The sequence below is a fragment of the Anomaloglossus baeobatrachus genome, chromosome 5 (assembly GCF_048569485.1).
Source record: "Anomaloglossus baeobatrachus isolate aAnoBae1 chromosome 5, aAnoBae1.hap1, whole genome shotgun sequence".
Classification (NCBI taxonomy): domain Eukaryota; kingdom Metazoa; phylum Chordata; class Amphibia; order Anura; family Aromobatidae; genus Anomaloglossus; species Anomaloglossus baeobatrachus.
Genome location: NC_134357.1, coordinates 215969030 through 215988522, shown reverse-complemented (window position 1 = coordinate 215988522; position 19493 = coordinate 215969030). Strand labels below are relative to the sequence as shown.

Sequence of the window (19493 nt, the reverse complement as noted above, 5' to 3'; positions counted from 1 at the left end):
CTTTGCACCATTTCTTGCTACTACTTAAACTAGGGTGATTTAGAAGGGTCAGTCGACGTTGAGTGGGTCACTATGGGCGGGGTTATCAGTAGGGTGCCAACCTTCGCTTGATAGGTAGGGGCAGTATGTACTCAAGTTCAGGGTGAGGGTAGGGTAAGCATTGGAGAACTCTCTTCAACTGATCAAGTAATTATGTTATTAAGACCTTGCCCCCCACCCCTTTGTTTGCCTTTCGTTTTTCCTCCCTGTATTTTCTGTCCATGCTTGAAGTTGCCCTGTTGTGGAGAGCTGGTAGTCTGAACAGGGGTGGTGGCTCTTGTATTATAGACCATTTGGGATTAGGGTTTCATTTGGTCCATTCTCCCTTTGATTGGGGGCTATGAATATTTGCCTTTAGGTTTGCTTCTCATACAGATTGTACAGGATAGCTTAAACTGTGAATAGGTGCTGTAAGAAATCTTATATAAAATCAGGGTAGTCCATCATGATAGTCTAGATAAGTTCCTGCACATTCTCTAAGAATTATTATTCTAAATTTATCTGGAAAAATATCATACCCCGTACACTGCTAGGTGTTGTGAGCAGGACTAAGCTATAATGGCTTTTTTTGCTATATTATGATACCGTGGGTGTGAGAATGTTTTTTTTTTTTTTTTTCCATTCGCCACGACAGCACCCATGAGAGAGGGATCCGCCCCCTTCAGGACAGGAAACCTACAGATAAAAAGGGGTGGTCCCTATCCCCCAATCAGTTGGTTTCCTGTCCTGAATGGATCGGAACCTACAATACCTGGGTCCAGTAGCGTCCGTGTGGTCTCCAGGGGAACGGCGGAGCTTCGGATCCGGAAGCATGGTCGGAGGAGCTCCCCTTGTGGACTCCATCCTCCTGGTGCATCGCGTCCTCTTTCCCTCGGTCTGGCTTGTTCCACCAGGGAAATGACGCCTGCAGGAACGTGCTGGTGAGTATGCTGTGCGCGGTGGGGCCGGAGGCTCTCCCTGTGCCATGGGCCTGCTTCTTCCGGGTTGCGGGCGTGTGCGCGAGGGGGGGGGGGGGCACGGGAGCACTTCCGGGGGGACGGTCCGGAGAAGGTGGCCTGGAGAAGACCGTGGAACCCTCCCTCTTGACGCACCGGACGCTGCAGGTGAGGGTGCAATGCGGCGCGCGGTGGTGCCGGAGGCTATCTCTGTGCCACGTGCCTGCGACTCCAGTTGCAGAGCGTGTGCGCGCAGGAGGGGGCGTGTCCAGGGCCTGCTGCGTCAGCGCTCGTCCCTACTACAGTAACCCGGAAGCGCACAAGAGCACTTCCAGGGGGAGGGGGACTGAATGGATTCCCACTACAAAACGGGGAGTGGAGCCTGAAAGGAGCGTGCTTTGACCCTCTCCATTATGGGAAGTCCTCGCACCTCCCCATCTCGGGACCCTTCTCCGTCCAGGGATACTGGACATAAAGACTCCAGCGACTCCAGGGATTCTGCGGGTCGCAAGAGGAAGGAGGACCGCACCGGCTCTGCATCCTCTAAAGGTCGTCTGACGAAGCCCTCGTCTCCACCTCCGAAGCCGGTATCCGTCTTTTCCTGGTATGGGTAAGTGAACTCCGTGAATGTCCCCCTATACTGATGTTCCCTTCCGGTTCTTTCTATGCCCCTAGGAAATGTGCTACTAAATTGAATAATAAAGAATGCCCACTGTGCACCTGTCCCCTCCTTAGAGATTACAAACAGCGCCTTTGTGGGTCCTGCATTCAGGTTATTCGGGAGGAAGCTCCGACTTCAGCTTCCCCCCCTCCGGATCTACGGGAACTGATCCACTCAGAGATCCAGGCTTCTCTTAAGTCCCTACAGGGGTCCAAAAAACACAAGAAATCTCGTCAGCAGCCTGATTCCCTCCCGTTATCTGACTCAGACTGTAGCAACAGTGATTCGCCTTCAGCTTCTTCATTGTCTTCTTCTGATGAGGCAGGGAAAGCATGTTTTGCCTTGGACGGGATGGATGGCTTGGTGAAAGCCGTTCGCTCGACTATGTGCATTGCAGAGGAGAAGACCCCCTAAGTCTGCGGATCATACCCTGTTCGCTGGTCTGGCTCAAAAAAAGCAGAAATCCTTCCCTGTGAATGAGGCCCTCAAATCTCTTGCGCATAAGGAATGGCAGAAGCAAGATCACCGTGGGTTCCTGCTATCTTCTTCTAAACGGCGATACCCCTTTGATGATGAAGACATATCCCAATGGTGCAAAGTGCTGAAGGTAGATGTGGCCGTGGCGAAATAGTCCAAGAAGTCTGCACTCCCCTTTGAGGATATGGGATTCCTGAGAGATCCTCTGGACCGCAAGTCAGATGCCTTCTTCCAAAAGACCTGGGAAGCCTCTGCCGGGGCATTGAAACCAGCCATTTCTGCCACTTGTACAACCAGATCCCTTTCCGTCTGGCTGGACCAATTGGAGAAGCAGCTTAAGTCTGGTACCTCACGGGATAAGATCATTGCGTCTCTACCTCTGCTCAAAGATGCGGCTAATTACTTGGCGGACGCATCGGCCGATTCTGTCCGCCTGGCGGCCTGGTCTGCAGGGTCCTCAAATGCGGCCCGGAGAGCTCTCTGGCTAAAGTCATGGAAGGGAGACACATCCACAAAAGCTAGACTGTGTGCGCTTCCATGTGAGGGTGAGTTCCTCTTTGGCCCCCAGCTGGATGACCTCCTCACCAAGGCGGGAGATAGTAAAAAAGGGTTCCCTAATGCATTTACTCCTCCCTCTAGGCACCCGTTTCGCAAACGCCGTTTCCAGCCCGCTAGGCCCGAACGCAGAGACCGATCTGACAATCCCGCTCCAGGGTCCAAGGGAGCCATGTTTGGCAACCCTTCCTTCCGTCGGAAATACCCCAAACAATAATGAAATTTTTCCCGTTGGAGGCAGACTCCGTTTTTTCAGGGATGTATGGAAGTCCATCACTTCCAGCTCCTTTATTCTGGATCTCCTCTCGGAGGGTCTCCGCCTGGAATTCACGTCCCTCCCTCCTCAGTTTTTTTGTGTTACCCCCACTAGGAGATCAGCAGAACAACATCACGCATTGGTGTCGGAAGTTCTCACTCTTGTGAAAAAGCAGGTCCTAACACCGGTCCCGTTACATCAAAGAGGCCAAGGGTTCTACTCCCCCCTTTTCTTGGTCCCAAAACCGGATGAGTCATTCAGAACCATTATTAATCTGAAGAAGCTTAATGTCTTCCTGAAATACCGGCCGTTTAAAATGGAGTCCCTCCTGTCAACTATGAAACTGCTCTTCCCCGATTGTTACATGTCGGTCCTTGATCTCAAAGATGCATATTACCACATCCCTGTCCACCGGCAATATCAGCAATACCTCCGGGTGGCCCTCGTGATTCACCACTCCGTTCACCACTTTCAATTCACGGTCATGCCCTTCGGCATTTCCCTCACCCCGCGGATTTTCACCAAAGTCATGGCTGAGGTCACGGCTCACCTACGCGAACACCAGACCTTTATCATCCCATATTTAGATGACCTCCTGGTTGTGGGGAGCATGGCTGAACAATGTTCATCCCGCCTCAGTCATGCTATGTCGACCCTGGGACGTCTCGGGTGGCTATTGAACCTGCAGAAGTCTAGACTCACGCCTTCCACCTTTCAGTCTTTCCTGGGCATGCTCCTGGATTCACGACGACAACTTTGTTTCCTACCGCCAGAAAAAGTGGCAACGATCCAAAAGGTCATACGGCACGCGCAAAGTCACAGGTCACTTCCTCTCCGGACCACCATGTCTCTGCTAGGGTCACTAACTTCCTGTATTCCCGCTGTCCGGTGGGCCCAGCTTCACACCAGACAACTGCAGTGGGAAGTTCTGGCAGCTGCAAGATCGACTCCGGGGTTACTCGATTGTCCTCTGACCTTGACACCCACCACCCATGCTTCCCTCAACTGGCGGCTGTCAGATGCGAACCTGACCGGTGGGAAGGAATGGCATGTTCACCCCACCAGTCTCATCACAACCGACGCCAGCCCCTGGGGGTGGGGGGCTCACCTAGGGAACCCTACGGCCCAAGGTCTCTGGTCCAGTCAGGAGATGAATGCTTCCTCCAACCTGAAGGAACTTATGGCGGTCAATCGAGCCCTGATGTCCTTCCTTACCCTCCTCAGGGGCACCCATGTACGGCTCTGTACGGACAATCGGACTGTGGTCGCCTACATCAACCACCAAGGTGAGACACGGTCCTGTTCCCTCATGAAGTCGGTGGTTCAGATCTTGGAACTCACTGAAACACATCTTTTGTCCCTCTCTACTGTGCACATCCGGGGGGTGGACAACGTGAAGGCGGATTTCCTCAGCCGTCACACTCTCCGTCGGGGTAATGGGTTTTACATCAGGAGGTTTTTACTCAGATAGTCCACTACTGGGGCCTACCGGTTATAGACTTGTTTGCTACCAGAGACAACAAGAAGTTGAAGCAATTTGGGTCCCTGAACAGGGCGGATCGGCCAACGGTCCTAGATGCCCTTCAGGGCAGTACGCCCTGGCCTATGCCTTTCCTCCGCTGATTCTCCTGCCCACGGTCCTCCGGAAGGTCAGGGAGGAACAAGCCCGGATAATTCTGATAGCTCCCTTCTGGCCCAGACGTCCCTGGTTCTCCCTCCTCAGACATATGTCAGTCACGGACCCCTGGGTTCTCCCGTCTCAGCCGGATCTCCTATCACAGGGTCCTTTCCTTCATCCACACGTCAAGGGACGCCACTTGATGGCGTGGAATTTGAAATGGCGTTACTAGCCACTCACGGTGTTTCCAGCAGTCTTATAGATACCCTGCTGCAGAGTAGGAAACCGGTCACCACCCGACAGTATTGTCGGATATGGAAACTCTTCCTTACCTCCTTACCTGATTCCTCTCCTGCTGTGGTCCCGATCTCCTCTATTCTGGAGTTTCTCCAGTCTGGACGGGATATGGGTCTCTCTGTCAGTACCCTCAAGGTTCATGTTTCTGCCCTGGGCGCCCTCTTCAGTTCCAATATCGCGTGAAATAGGTGGGTCATGCGTTTCATTAAAGCATGTGACCGCAGCCAGCCGATCCGGGTAACGAGCCCGCCTCCCTGGGATCTCACTCTAGTCCTGGATGCCCTGACCCTTCCACCCTTCGAGCCCCTTGCCTCCTCGTCTGATAAGTTACTGTCCCTCAAAACCTGCCTCTTAGTCGCCCTTACTTCTGCCCATCGCATTAGCGACATTCAGACCCTGTCCATAGATCCTCCCTTCCTTAGAATATTTCCGTATCGGATCATTCTCAAAACAGACTGGCTTATTTGCCAAAGGTGGCTTCCCAGTTTCACCGTAGTCAGGAGATCATCCTCCCTTCCTTCTTTCTGATCCCCACCACACCGGAAGAAGGTCGGTTTCACACCCTAGATGTCAGGGACACCGTTCTCGCCTATCTCGCTAGAACAGCCCCTTGGAGACAGGATAGGGCTTTGTTTGTTGCCTTTCAGGGTTCCAGATGTGGTCGCCAGGTGATGAAGCATACCTTAGCCCGATGGATGAGGGATGCCATTTCCATGGCATAAACGATTAAGCAAGAACCTCTGCCTTCCCCTGTGCAGGCTCATTCTACTAGGGCGATGGCCTCCTCCTGGGCTGCCATGGCTGATGTCTCCATTGACAGTATTTGTAAGGCTGCCACCTGGTCCTCTCCTTCTACCTTTTACAAACACTACCGGCTGGACCTTTCTTCTTCCTCAGACCTTGCATTCGGGAGATCGGTCCCTCAGATGGTTGTCCCTCCCTAAGGGGTAATTTGCACACTACGACATTGCAGGTGCGATGTCGGTGGGGTCATGTCGAAAGTGACGCACTCTGTGTCGCTCTCGACATCGTAGTGTGTAAATCCTAGATGATACGATTAATGAGCGCAAAAGCGCCGTGATCGTATCATCGGTGTAGCGTCGGCGAATTCCATAATTTCGCTGACGCGACGGTCCGATGTTGTTGCTCGCTCCTGCGGCAGCACACATCGCTGTGTGTGAAGTCGCAGAAGCGAGGAACATCTCCTACCTGCGTCACCGCGGCTCCCGTAAGATATGCGGAAGGAAGGAGGTGGGTGGGATGTTTACATCCCGCTCCTCTTCGCCCCTCCGCTCCTATTGGCCGCCTGCCGCCTGACGTCGCAGTGACGCCGCACGACCCGCCCACTTAAGGAGGCGGTTCACCGGCCAGAGCGATGTCGCACGTCAGGTGAGTGCATGTGAAGCTGCCGTAGCGATAATCTTCGCTACGGCAGCTATCACAATGATATCGCAGCTGCGACGGGGGCGGGGACTATCGCGCTCGGCATCGCAGCATCGGCTTGCGATGTCGTAGTGCGCAAAGTACCCCATGGTGTATATTCTCTCCAAGTCTCTCGTGGGTGCTGTCGTGGCGAATGGAAAAGACTAAATTACTTACCGGTAATGGGATTTTCCGGAGTCCACGACAGCACCCTATACACCCCTACCCTTCTTTTTTCCTTTCACTCTTCGGTGTCATTGGTGTTTCCTTTGATTGTTTACTAATCCATGGCAGTTCCTCTCACATTCTCTGAAACAAACTGATGGGGGAGGGGGACCGCCCCTTTTTATCTGTAGGTTTCCTGTCCTGAAGGGGGTGGATCCCTTTCTCGTGGGTGCTGTCGTGGACTCCGGAAAATCCCATTACTAGTAAGTAATTTAGTATTTCTTCTCCATCTCATGGAGAATGGTGCGGGGGCGGTTCTGTGGGCGTGACTGTAAATACGTCACGCTGACAGAGAGGAAGTACGGCGTGGAGTGCAAGCGATGCGTTCCATACCAGCATGAGGGAGTTTGTAAAGGGTGGTGCCGAGCAAAGAGGCGGATCTGGAAGTGAACAGACTTCCCCAGAATCGGGTGTCCTCTGCAGTCTATTTGAGAGGACAGGGAATAACAGGGAGCAGACACGGCACACTGATGTGTCCTGAGAAATGAAGGAAGTGGTAAGAAACGTTCTGTATAGTGATAAATCTGTCAGTGTATGCTGTGATGTTAGAAAGAACTATAATGTACCACTTCCCTGATATGTTTTTCAGCCCAAAGTAAATTGTCATGAGTGACATACATGCGCGTCAGGGTATTAGTTCCCCTGAAGAATCTACCTAGATGAAACGCGTCAGGAGCGTTTTTATCCGTCCCTGACTTGTGGTTCAGTGTGTAAGGATGAATCCTGGAGGGATTGGAGAGTAACAGCTGGGTGAGACCGTTCCTTTCTCCTAAATTTATATTTAGCATTTTGCATTGGAAGGTTGCTCCCCAGAGTGGGCTTATACATGTTTAGTTAATGGGATTTATGTCTTGCTGGCCTATCTTCTGACACGTACCTAACTGGCTGTTCCTGTGGGTTCGTGTCTATCATTATATATTTTGTGTGTGGAAGCATAGTCCATGAAAGGGGTAGCTCCTGAGAGGTCCAACTAGTGAGAGTAGGGTTATTTCTCTTTTATTTATGCTATAGCACACATCTGGATTTGTTTGAGCTTTGTGGTCCTGATGGTGTGCTTTTTGTTCGTTTATTGTGTGTTTAAAATTGACCCTGGTCATTTTATTGATAATGGTAATTAAAAGTTAGGTTTTAGGACATTTTTTTGTATTTGCACCTCTATTGCTATATATTATAATGTTCCAAACAGGTGTAATGGGAAATTAATCCCTCATTATTTGGTATCTTGCTTTATAGTTAGACCTACCATATTGTAAACTGTCCATGTCCATACCCTGGGACCAGCTGTCACAGCATCAGTCTTCCGTGTGGGATACCTAATTTCTACCTGCAGCACAACACCCACACCGTTAGAGGCTCTGGTGAAAACCTGGTGTGATTCTATAGTCAAGCCCCACTAGGTTTTCTGTGTGCTGTGGCCCAGTGGGTCCACTCCTCCCTGCTTGCATCCACGAGCCATTCAGTCAAATAACCCATCCCAGTCCATCCCAGCCTTGTGCAGGTCTACAATTTTGTCCCTGGTGCTCTTAGACAGCTCTTTGGTCTTGGCCATGGTGGAGATGTTGGAGTGAGATTGATTAAGTGTACGGACAGGTGTTTTTTTTACAGGTAAAGAGTTCAAAGAGGTGCAATTAATACAGGTAAAGAGGGCAGAGTAGGAATGCTTCTTAAAGAAAAAAATAACAGGTCTGTGAAAGTCGAACTTTTTGCTAGTTGGTAAGTGATCAAATACTTATTACATGCAATACAATGTAAATTAATTATGTAACCCCTTCACTCCTCGGCGATTTTCCATTTTTTGTTTTTTCCTCCCCTTCTTCCAAGAGCCATAACATTTTTACTTTTCTGTCACTATAGCCATATGAGGGCTTGTTTTTTGCGGGACAAGTTGTACTTTTACTATATACTGTATATTGCAATATGGCGGAGGGTATGTATCACGAAAGTGGTGTAAACCTTGATATCTGCTCTAGGACTTGTAGTGTTACAAATCTTATTAGGGTGTTCCAAGGACAGGTTTTCCTGATAGCCGGAGAGATGGGCAGGTCTGGCTATCCACATACCTCTGCCCATTGGTGTGCCTCAGGCTTTTAAAATGATGTCCATTTGTTTGACACATAATCTGTGTGTAGAGGTGTTGTCCTCCAGGAATTAACCTCTGAGAGGGGGGATGGATATACTGACCGGGGTCAGTGTGTGGAGGTAACAAGACCTCCTGTGAGAAGTCTCTAGGTTGGGACTTACTGGACTGACACTGAAGTGCCATTTTGGGAACGTGTATATTGTTTTCCTGCATCGAAATGCCGTTTATTTCCTGGGGGAATACTTTATGGTGTAAATAAAGCAGCATTAACATTTCCTGTGCTTACCTGAGTGCAACTGAGAAGCATGCAGAGCGAGTACCCTCGTCACAACATACTGTATATATGCACACACACACACACACACACACACACACACACACACACACACACACACACACACTTGAAACCAAAAGTTTACATACACTATCTAGAGGCACATATGCATGTTGTTCTTACTATTTGACATGAAATCAGAATAAACCTTTCCTGTTTTAGGTCAATTAGGATTACCAAAACTATATATGTTTGTTAAATGCCAGAATTATGAGAGAGAATGTTTTTAAGGCATTTTTATTACTTTCTGCAAAGTCAAAGGTTTACATACATTTCCTTAATATTTTTTACCATTGCCCTTAAGCTGTATGACTTGGGTCCAACGTTTTGAATATCTTTCTACAAGCTTGCCACTATAGTTGGTAGGAATTTTGGCGCCTTCCTTCAGACAGAACTGGTGTAACTGAACCCTTTTTGTAAGGTACCCTTGCTTGCACCCGCCTTTTCAGCTTTGCCGATAAATTCTCCATAGAATGCAGATCAGGGCTTTGTGATGGCCACTCTGAAACATTGACTTTATCCTTAAGCCACTTTGTAACCAGTTTGGCAGTATACTTTAGGTCATTGTCCATTTGGAAGATCCAATTCTACCCAAGATGTAAGTTCCTGGCTGGAGTCTTGAGACGTTGCATCAGTATTGCCACATAATTTTCTTTCCTCATAATGCCATCTATTTTGTGACGTGCACTAGTCCCTCCTGCAGCAAAACAGCCATACATGATGATGCTGCCACCCCTGTGTTTCACAGTTGGGATGGTGTTCTTAGGCTTCAAAGCTTCTTTCTTTTTCTCCAAATTTAACGATGGTAATTATGGCCGAACAGTTCAATTTTAGTTTCATCAGACCATGGGACATGTCTCCAAAAAATAAGGTCTGTGTTCCTGTGTGCATTTGCCAACATTAATCTGACTTTTTTTTGTTTCTTTTTGAGTAGGTTGGAGTAATAGCATTTTCATGGCAGAGTGGCCTTTCAACCCATGTTGATACAATACTTGTTTCACTGTGGATAATGACACAATGTTACCCCCTTCCGCCAGAATCTTCACAAGGTCTTTTGCTTTTGTTCTTCGGTTGATTTGCACATGTCTGAGCAAACCACATTCATCTCTGGTACACAGAACCAGTCTCCTTCTTGAGCAGTATGATAGCTGGACATTCCCATCTTGTTTGTACTTGCATATAATTGTTTGTACAGACGAACGAGACACCTTCCTATCTGGAAATTGCACCCAAGGATGAACCAAATTTGTGCAAGTCCAGAATTTGTCTTCCTGAGATCTTGGCTGATTTCTTTTGACTTTCCTATGATGTTACACAAAGAAGCAGTGTGTGTCAGGTGTGCATTAAAATAAACCCACAAATCTCTCTCTAATAACTCAGAAACTGCCAATAAACTTATCAGACGCTCCGAAGACATGACATCTTCAAATGGGCTGTCCCATATTATTTAAAATCATAGTACTCTTTCTGTATGTAAACTTTTGACTCTGCAGAAAGTAATAAAAATGCCTTAAAACATTTTCTCTCTCGCTTTCATTATTTTGATATTTGGCAAATGTAAATAATTTTGAAAATCCTAATTGACCTAAAACGGGTAAGGTTTATTCTGATTTCATGTCAGATAGTGAGAAAAACAAGCATATGTGTCTTTTTAGATTGCGTATCTAAACTTTTAGTTTCAACTGTATATATAAACACACACATACATTATATACACAAACTGTACACTTCTACACTCAGATGTAAACTATATGGGCATCATTTTGCAATGTGTATACACTACAAAAGGATTATTGCAAAAATAGTAATACCGTCCACTATCATGCCAAAATAATAATAACAAAATAAAACTAACCAATAGTGTCCATATAATACAAACCAAATACCAAACATACAGTGCCCAAATAGTACCAAAATATAGCCATATTAGGTTCCTACATAATGCCAACCAAATACCAATGTACGGTGCCCAAATATTACAAATCAGGTATCGTATTTTTCGGACTATAAGACGCACCCTGGTTTTAGAGAAGGAAAATAGGAAAATAGAATTTTAAGCAAAAAATGTGGTCATGACACACTGTTATGGGGCGAGGACCTGCTGCTGACACTATTATGGGGGTCATGTCCCCAAATTCTCTACTAAGGTACCCCATCCTGGTAATGATCCTCCTGCCTTGTATATGTGTGTGTGTATTATATAAATATATACGAAGAGAAGTCAGCCAACTAACAGAAGCACAGAAGGGTGTAAAGATCAATAATAAAACCAAGCTGAAAAAGTACAAAGGCCTGACTCCATCTGAAGCCCTAGAGACTGCAAAACAAAGGCTTACAGCACTGGCTGCAAGACTAGGGAGATACACTAGAGAAGCTGAGGCCAAGAGGATAAATGCCTTGTTCTCCAAAGAACCATCCAAGGTGTATTCCCAGCTGCAGAATAACAGCACAATAGCAGCAATTCCACCAATAGCAGAGACTGAACAATACTGGAGGGACATATGGGAGAAGGAAAAAACACACAACACCGCTGCAAAGTGGCTGCAAGATCTGAGAATGAAACACAATAACCACCCAGAACAAGAACCAGTTACCATCACAGAAGTAGACATCCAAGAGCGCATCAAGAACATGAAGAGCTGGACAGCACCTGGCCCAGACATGATCCACACCTACTGGCTAAAGAAATTGACAGCAGTACATGAACGGCTGGCAAAACAGATGAACCAACTGCTAGAAGCAGGCTACCACCCAGCTTGGCTAACACAAGGAAGAACAGTGCTGATCATGAAGGACCCTTGTAAAGGAACAATTCCATCCAACTATCGTCCAATAACCTGCCTTACAACGACATGGAAACTCCTATCAGGCATCATAGCCACCAGGCTATAGAACCATATGAATCGGTACATGAATCCAGCTCAGAAAGGAATCGGGAACAACACCAGAGGATCTAAGCACCAGCTGCTAGTGGATAGAGCAGTCGCTCAAGACTCAAGATCCAGACAGACCAATCTCAGCACAGCCTGGATTGACTATAGGAAAGCCTATGACTCAATGCCACACACATGGATCTGTGAATGCTTGGCTCTCTACAATGTCAATAGGAAATTAAGCACCTTCCTCAGCAACTCAATGGGGCTATGGAGGACAAAACTGGAAGTCAACTCAAGGCAACTAGCACAAGTGTCCATCAAATGTGGCATATACCAAGGTGATGCACTATCCCCATTGCTGTTCTGCATAGGCTTAAATCCCCTCAGTCAGATAAAAACAGAGTCAGGCTATGGATACAAGTTCAAGAGTGGAAGCATCATCGGCCACCTACAAGCATCATCGGCCACCTACAGCTTGATGTTATCCATGTAGAGTATGTGAAAAATGAACGAGACATCAGTTCACTGATCCACCTGACCAGGATATACAGCGAAGACATTGGGATGTCCTTCGGACTGGAGAAGTGTGGCCGGCTGGTCATAAAGAGAGGCAAGGTAGTAAAGACTGATGGAGTAGAACTACCGGCAGGGCACATAGCAGATGTACAAACCTGCTACAAGTACCTTGGCATCCCACAGGGATACGGTAACCACGATGAGGAGGCAAGAAAAGCAGCAACATCCAAATACCATCAAAGGGTAAGACAGGTCCTAAAGAGCCTGCTCAATGGGAAGAATAAGATCCGCGCCATCAATACAGACGCTCTGCCAGTTATCAGATACCCTGCTGGCATAGTGTGCTGGCCAAAAGAAGAAATGGAAGCTGCAGATGTGAAGACCCAGAAGCTCCTCACAATGCATGGTGGTCTCCACCCCAAGTCAAACACCCAAAGATTGTATACCAACAGAAAGGAGGGTGGTCGAGGCTTGATAGGTGTCCAAGCCACCATCATGGATGAAACAAGAATATCCAGGAATACATCAGAAAAATGGCACCAAAAGATGAAATGCTAAAGGAGAGCCTAAAGCGGGCTTTACACACTGCGATATTGGTCAAGATATCGCTAGTGTGGGTACCCGCCCCCATCTGTTGTGCGACACGGGCAAATCGCTGCCCGTGCCGCACAACATCGCCCAGACATGTCACACATACTTACCTGCCCGGCGACGTCGCTGTGACCGGCGATCCGCCTCCTTTCTAAGGGGGCGGTTCGTTCAGCGTCACAGCGACGTCACAGCTGCGTCACTGAACCGCCGGCCAATAGAAGCGGAGGGGCGGAGATGAGCGGCACGAACATCCCGCTGATCTCCTTCCCTCCGCATTGTGGCTGGGAGGCAGGTAGGAAGAGCTTCCTCGTTCCTGCAGCGTCACACGGAGCGATGTGTGCTGCCGCAGGAACGATGAACAACCTCGTTACTGCTGCAGTAACGATTTTTGAGAATGGACCCCCATGTCACCGATGAGCAATTTTGCACGTTTTTCCAACGATGCAAAATCGCTCATCGGTGTCACACGCAACGGCATCGCTAATGCGGCCGGATGTGCGTCACCAATTCCGTGACCCCAACGAGTTCGCATTAGCGATGTCGTAGCATGTAAAGCCCCCTTTAGACAGCAACAACAACAGTCCGAGAAGGAAGAACAAGAACATGAAGTGCCATGGCAAGACAAGCCGCTGCATGGGATGTACCATAGACAGATAATGGAGGTGGCTGACATGAAGAAATCCTACCAATGGCTGGAGAAAGCTGGACTCCAGGACAGCACAGAGGCACTAATCATAGCAGCACAAGAGCAGGCGCTAAGTACCAGATCCATAGAAGCGGGGATCTACCACACAAGACAAGACCCAAGGTGTAGACTATGTAAAGAAACCACGGGAACAATCCAACATATAGTGGCAGGATGCAAAATGCAAGCAGTAACAGCGTACACCGAACGCCACAACCAAGTAGCGGGAATTGTATACAGGAATATCTGTACAGTGTATGGGCTAAGTCCCCCTAGTCCCCCTACGTCCAGGTGGGAGACCCCAGAAAAAGTGGTAGAGAATGAAATGGCTAAAATCCTGTGGGACTTCAAGATCCAGACGGATAAGCAAATGGTAGCTAATCAACCAGATATCGTGATAGTAGACAAGGATCAGAAGACAGCAATGATAATAGATGTGGCAGTGCCTAATGACAGTAACATCAGAAAGAAGGAATACGAGAAGCTGGAGAAATACCAGGGCCTTAAAGAACAACTGGAGAAGATGTAGAAGGTGAAGGTAACAGTGATTCCAGTGGTGATAGGAGCACTTGGAGCAGTGACCCCTAAGTTGGATAAATGGCTGCAACAGATTCCAGGAGCAACATGGCATATGGCCGCATCCTGTCCTGCTATATACCCCATCCTGGCATATGGCCGCATCCTGCTATATACCCCCATCCTGCTCATATGCCATCATCCTGCTTATATGCCATCATCCTGCTCATAATAATACCCCCATCCTGCTCATAATATACCCCCATCCTGCTCATACGCCATCATCCTGCTCATACGCCATCATCCTCATACGCCATCATCCTGCTCATACGCCATCATCCTGCTCACATACCCCCATCCTGCTATATGTCCTGCATCCTGTAGCACACAAAAAAAAAATAAAGGTTTATACTCACCTTTCCTCGCTCCATGCAGCATCGCTCCTCCTCCTCCTGTATGTACCAGCAGCGCTGTGTGGAGCCGGCCATGATTCCTGCAGCATCGTGATGTCCTCCTATCTGTGCCAGTCGCGGCTGCGTGTGGACACGTGCGCACAGCGATGACGTCATCGCTGTGAGCACCGCTAGTCTCCACACAGCCACGGCCGGCAGACAGGAGGACATCGCGCTGCTGCAGGGATCGTGGCTGGTGAGTTATACTGATTCACTTCACCCCGCACTGATGATGATGCGCGGGGGGAAGTGAATACAGCCGCACATGATCACTCCAGGCTGTAGTTGCCAGGGGTGATCATGCGGCCGGCTGTTTAGTAAGCGCGCATGCCCTGCCCATCATCCCGCCCACCTGTCAGCGCTGGCTTCAGCGCTGAGAGATGGGCGGGAGGATGCATGCATATGTAATGAGCGGGCCCACATGGTCACGGCAGGCGCTGCTGCAGCCTGCTCGTGCCCCCGATGACCCGCTCCACCGCAGCACTCTAATTCACCGCAGCCCTACATTCAGACTACTTGGGGGAAAAAAAGTGCAGCTTATAGTCCAAAAAATACAGTAACTGTTGTACAGTGTCCATAAAATTACAATACAAATATCAAACATAGAATGCCCAACTACTAATGCACTAATGTACAGTCCCCAAATAATACCAATTTACAGTGCCCAAGTATTAAAAAAAAAAATGCATACTGTGCTCAAATCATACCCACCATAAAATACCAATATACAATACCTAAATAATACCGACATACAGTGCCAAAGTAATTCAGTAGTAGCAATCAGGGCTGTGGAGTCGGTAAGCCAAACCTTCGACTCCGACTCATACTCCGACTCCTCAATTTCCCTTGCTCCGACTCCGACTCCCACATATATTGCTTATAGTTAAGTGAAAAATGTATTGTAGTACAATGTGAACATCAGACATTTAATCATTTTTATGATACAATAATCAAGATATTTGGATAGAACATAAATATATTTATTGTAATACAACTTTAAAACACAAACGGTAATAAACTGTAAATATGTAATACACTATGTAATATACAATAGATTGCATATATATATCTTTTGTATATATAAATATATTGTATTAAATATTTACAATTTATTGCAGTTTTTTGTGTTCTAAAGTTGTGTTCAAATAAATATATTTTCTGTCCTATCTAAATATCTTGATTGTATCATAACAATGATTAAATGTCTGATGTTCACATTGCACTACAATAAAATTTTCACTTAAATATAAGCAATATACTAAATTTTATTGTTTAGTATGTTTTTGTTGAAAACTGTTGTTTACCACTTACATATTGCCACTTACATAGTGTTTATATATAACACTATGTAATACACTATGTAAGTGGCAAAAAGGTTTTCAACATAAACATACTAAGTAACATTTGTGCATTCTATGAATTTCTTCTAAGAAATAGAATTGCCTCCATCAGATCCTCCTTCGCAGATGACCTCAAATCTGACCTAATAATTTTAAGACTAGAGAACAACCTCTCTACACTAACTTGGGTTGGAGGCCTCATGCACAGTCAGTTTTGATGAATGGTTGAATTTTTCTATTTCTTTGAGAGCAAGTGAAACATTTTACTGAAATCTGGTCAATCTGCTTGCTATAGGAGACGGAGTGAAATCTTTTTCCTTGCGGCAATGCTTTGCCTGCTCCATGTCATCCAAATACTTGTCAAAGTTAAACTCCTAATCTGATGAGGATGAAGATATGGCAACAGTAGCACTGTCAGGCCCCAAGTCCTTTTCCGCCTGGCAGTCCTGCAGCCACTCATCCTAACTGCTACCTCACTCAGAGCTTCTTTTCCTTTAGTAAGCTGTTGATCATCAAGCAGTATACGATGACTTGGGTCCATATAAACAGCTGCCAGAAGAATTTTATTTTCCAATAGCTGTGTCTCCCTCTGTTTCATTAAAGCAGAAATGCCATCTTGGATTAAACCTCCTCTTTGGGACAGGCAAAATAGCAAGTTCTCCCACTCTCTTATGAAAATGCCAGGAGTTAAATCCTCAGCTTGTAATATTTTAGCCAAGGTAAATGGATGATTAAGCAATTCCTTCAATTCAGCCACCTGTGTCCATTGACCTTCATTTAAGGTTACTTGAGGGTTCCCCAAAACTATAAGAAATTACTTTAGTTCAAGCAATCACTCAGTCATTAAATAAGTGCTGCTTCACAGAGTGGCTTGATCAAAAAATGCCCCTTTCCCAGCACGTCTCTTCAAGATGGAATCAATTTTAGGGGTTCTGGCGGCAATAACCAATTTCCTCACTTTTCCAATCAGATTTCCAGCATGTCTGCCCAATTTCACACATCCGGCTTTTCGCCGGTTTGGCGGATGTGGCGCACACCGGAACAGTACGTTACAGTACAGTGGCAGCGCCGCAACTTTCGGGTCACATGACAGCATGTGACCAGCGTTTGTCGCTCTGACACTGTACTGTATACACTGTACTGGAGTGCGCCACATCTGCTAAACCGGTGAAAAAACGGATGTGTGAAATCGGGGTCCCTCTTGCAGACTATCTCTTATTGCCAGCTGCAGAGTGTGCACAACACAGCGCATGTGATGAATATGAAAGTGTTTTGAAGCAGCTTCAACAAGATCATCTAATCAATCCTAAAGTATCATTTTGCTGTTCTGTTGTAATAATTGTTTCTTCCTCAGTTACATGAACAGCACTGTGGCCTTCCATCTCAAACATACTGAATCCTAAATTTTCTTCTAGATGTTGTTTATTACTCTCATTCATCAGTTTAATTGTAGTTATCATGTTTGAAGCATTGTCCGCTACAATAGCAAGAAGCTGTTCTTTTTTTGAGTTTGTAATCTTGCAGAACTTTTTCCACTAAGGCCTGGAGAAACTGGCTGGTGTGATGAGCTTTAGTATCTTTTACTGCCAGTTTCTTGCTAACAATTTCTTTCTTGTCACAAACATATCGAACATTGATGGCAAAATAATTCAGTGAAATGCAGTGACTCTTGGCATCCCAGCAAAGGCAATGGGTTTCAAGACATGACATTCAGACACATCATTTTGTGAGGATCCATTTTTGTGCTCAAAAACAGATCCTCACAAAGAATGAGCATGTCAGTTTGTGGCGGTTTTCTAATCTGCGTTTGCTATTGAAAGCATTATTTATGAGCTCAAAAACCTTTGGGTGATGCGGTTTTTTTAAAAAGCTGATTTGCTTTTGCAGCTGACAAACATATCCTCAAAAAATGCAGCAAAAACGCTGTGTGAATGTAGCCTTAGATCAGGAATAGAACAGCCATTTATAGGACATTTCATAACTTTTCCAAATTCCTATGAAAAAATATTCAGCACATTCTGCATTGCACTACTGTCCTCAATTTATTATATATTTTAGGAGTCGAGTCGGTGCATTTTATACAGACTCAGACTCCGAATCCACCAAAATGAGCTCCGACTCAGACTCCAACTCCACAGCCCTGGTAGCAATAATATGATGTTAAAAAAAGGAATGTTCTCACCCATTTGATGTTTCCGGGTACAGCAGCAGATATCAATACCTGGATGTAAACAAGTGTTTTCCAAATGTGAGTAAACCTGCTAACTGGATAATAGTACTGACCTGAATTTTACAAAGCATGGAGCGAGTGATGCCAGGTTCTCCCCCGACTTTAGAGGCTTTTCCTAGAATAAACATATGTAGATATTGTATGCATACAGCACTACTAGTTTTAGAGAAACATTGCAAAAAGTGTGGATCTACCTTTGCGTAGATGCAGTCTGCGCAGAGCATTTACCAGAGAAGATTTTCCCACATTAGGAATTCCAGTCACCATAATGGATATCTCTAGGGCCTGTATTGGGTAAACATAGAATACTAGGTGATCATACATTATAATAAAGAAAACCAGTACATGCATTTATAATATACACTGTGCTCCAAATTATTATGCAAAAAATATTTTCTCATATTTTCCTAAATTAACTATATGAATTGCAGTCATTGTTATTTTCCAGTCATCTACTAATCGAGTATAAATGAAATGTTTTTGATCAAACTGCCTATGAAAACAGTATATTTTTAAAAATAATAAACACTCAAAATGCACTCAAAATGCATGTTCCAAATTATCATGCACAGCAGAGTTTTCAACCTTTTTTTATTTTTATTTTGAAAAACAAAATGGTCAATTGTGAAATTATAAGCATTATCAGCTTATTACAAAACGAAATCAAACAGTTTTCAAGTCAAATCTTAATTCTAGGTGATGTTACATTTGCACATAGGACCCCTTGTTCAAAAGAAGCTTCTGAACTCTCTCGTCCATTGAATTTGTCAGTTTTTGGATGGTTTGTGCTTCAATTGTTTTGCATGTGGACAGAATACCCTCCCAAAGCTGTTGCTTAGATGTGAACTGCCTCCCGCCATCGTAAACTCTCCTTTTGATGATGCTGGAGAGGTTCTCAATGGGGTTGAGGTCAGGGGAACATGGTGGCCACACCATAAGTTTGTCCTCTTTTATGCCCATAGCAGCCAGAGATGCAGATGTGTTATTTGCAGCATGAGATGATGCATTATCATGCATGAAAATGATCTTGCTGCGAAATGCACGGTTCTTCCTCCTGAACCATGGCAGAAAGTGCTGTTTAAGAAACTCCACATAGATTAAGGAGTTCATCTTTACCCCTACAGGGATCCTAAAGGGGCCGACAATCTCTCTCCCCATGATTCCAGCCCAAAACATTACTCCACCACCTCCTTGTTGGCGCCTTAGCCATGTTTTCATGGGGTGTCCATCAACCAGCCACCCTCCACTCCATCCATCTGGACCATCGAGCGTTGCACGGCACTCATCGGTGAACAAAACAGTTTGGAAGTCAGTCTTCATGTATGGTTTGGCCCACTGGAGCCGTTACTGATTGTGTGCAGTGGATAGAGGTGGCAACAGGATGGCTT

The 19493-nt window shown here is 46.2% G+C and overlaps 1 protein-coding gene across 3 annotated transcripts in view; it reads right to left on the bottom strand.

Moving 5' to 3' along the window:
• Nucleotides 1-19493, bottom strand: part of MTG1 (mitochondrial ribosome associated GTPase 1) — a 1022130-nt gene that overhangs the window by 610011 nt on the left and 392626 nt on the right. For all 3 annotated transcript variants that reach the window (XM_075349124.1, XM_075349125.1, XM_075349126.1), the window contains 2 exons: nucleotides 18300-18390; nucleotides 18159-18220 (listed from right to left, as the gene is read on the bottom strand). In XM_075349124.1, the coding sequence (XP_075205239.1) occupies nucleotides 18159-18220; nucleotides 18300-18390 (153 nt within the window). The remainder of the gene's footprint in view (nucleotides 1-18158; nucleotides 18221-18299; nucleotides 18391-19493) is intronic.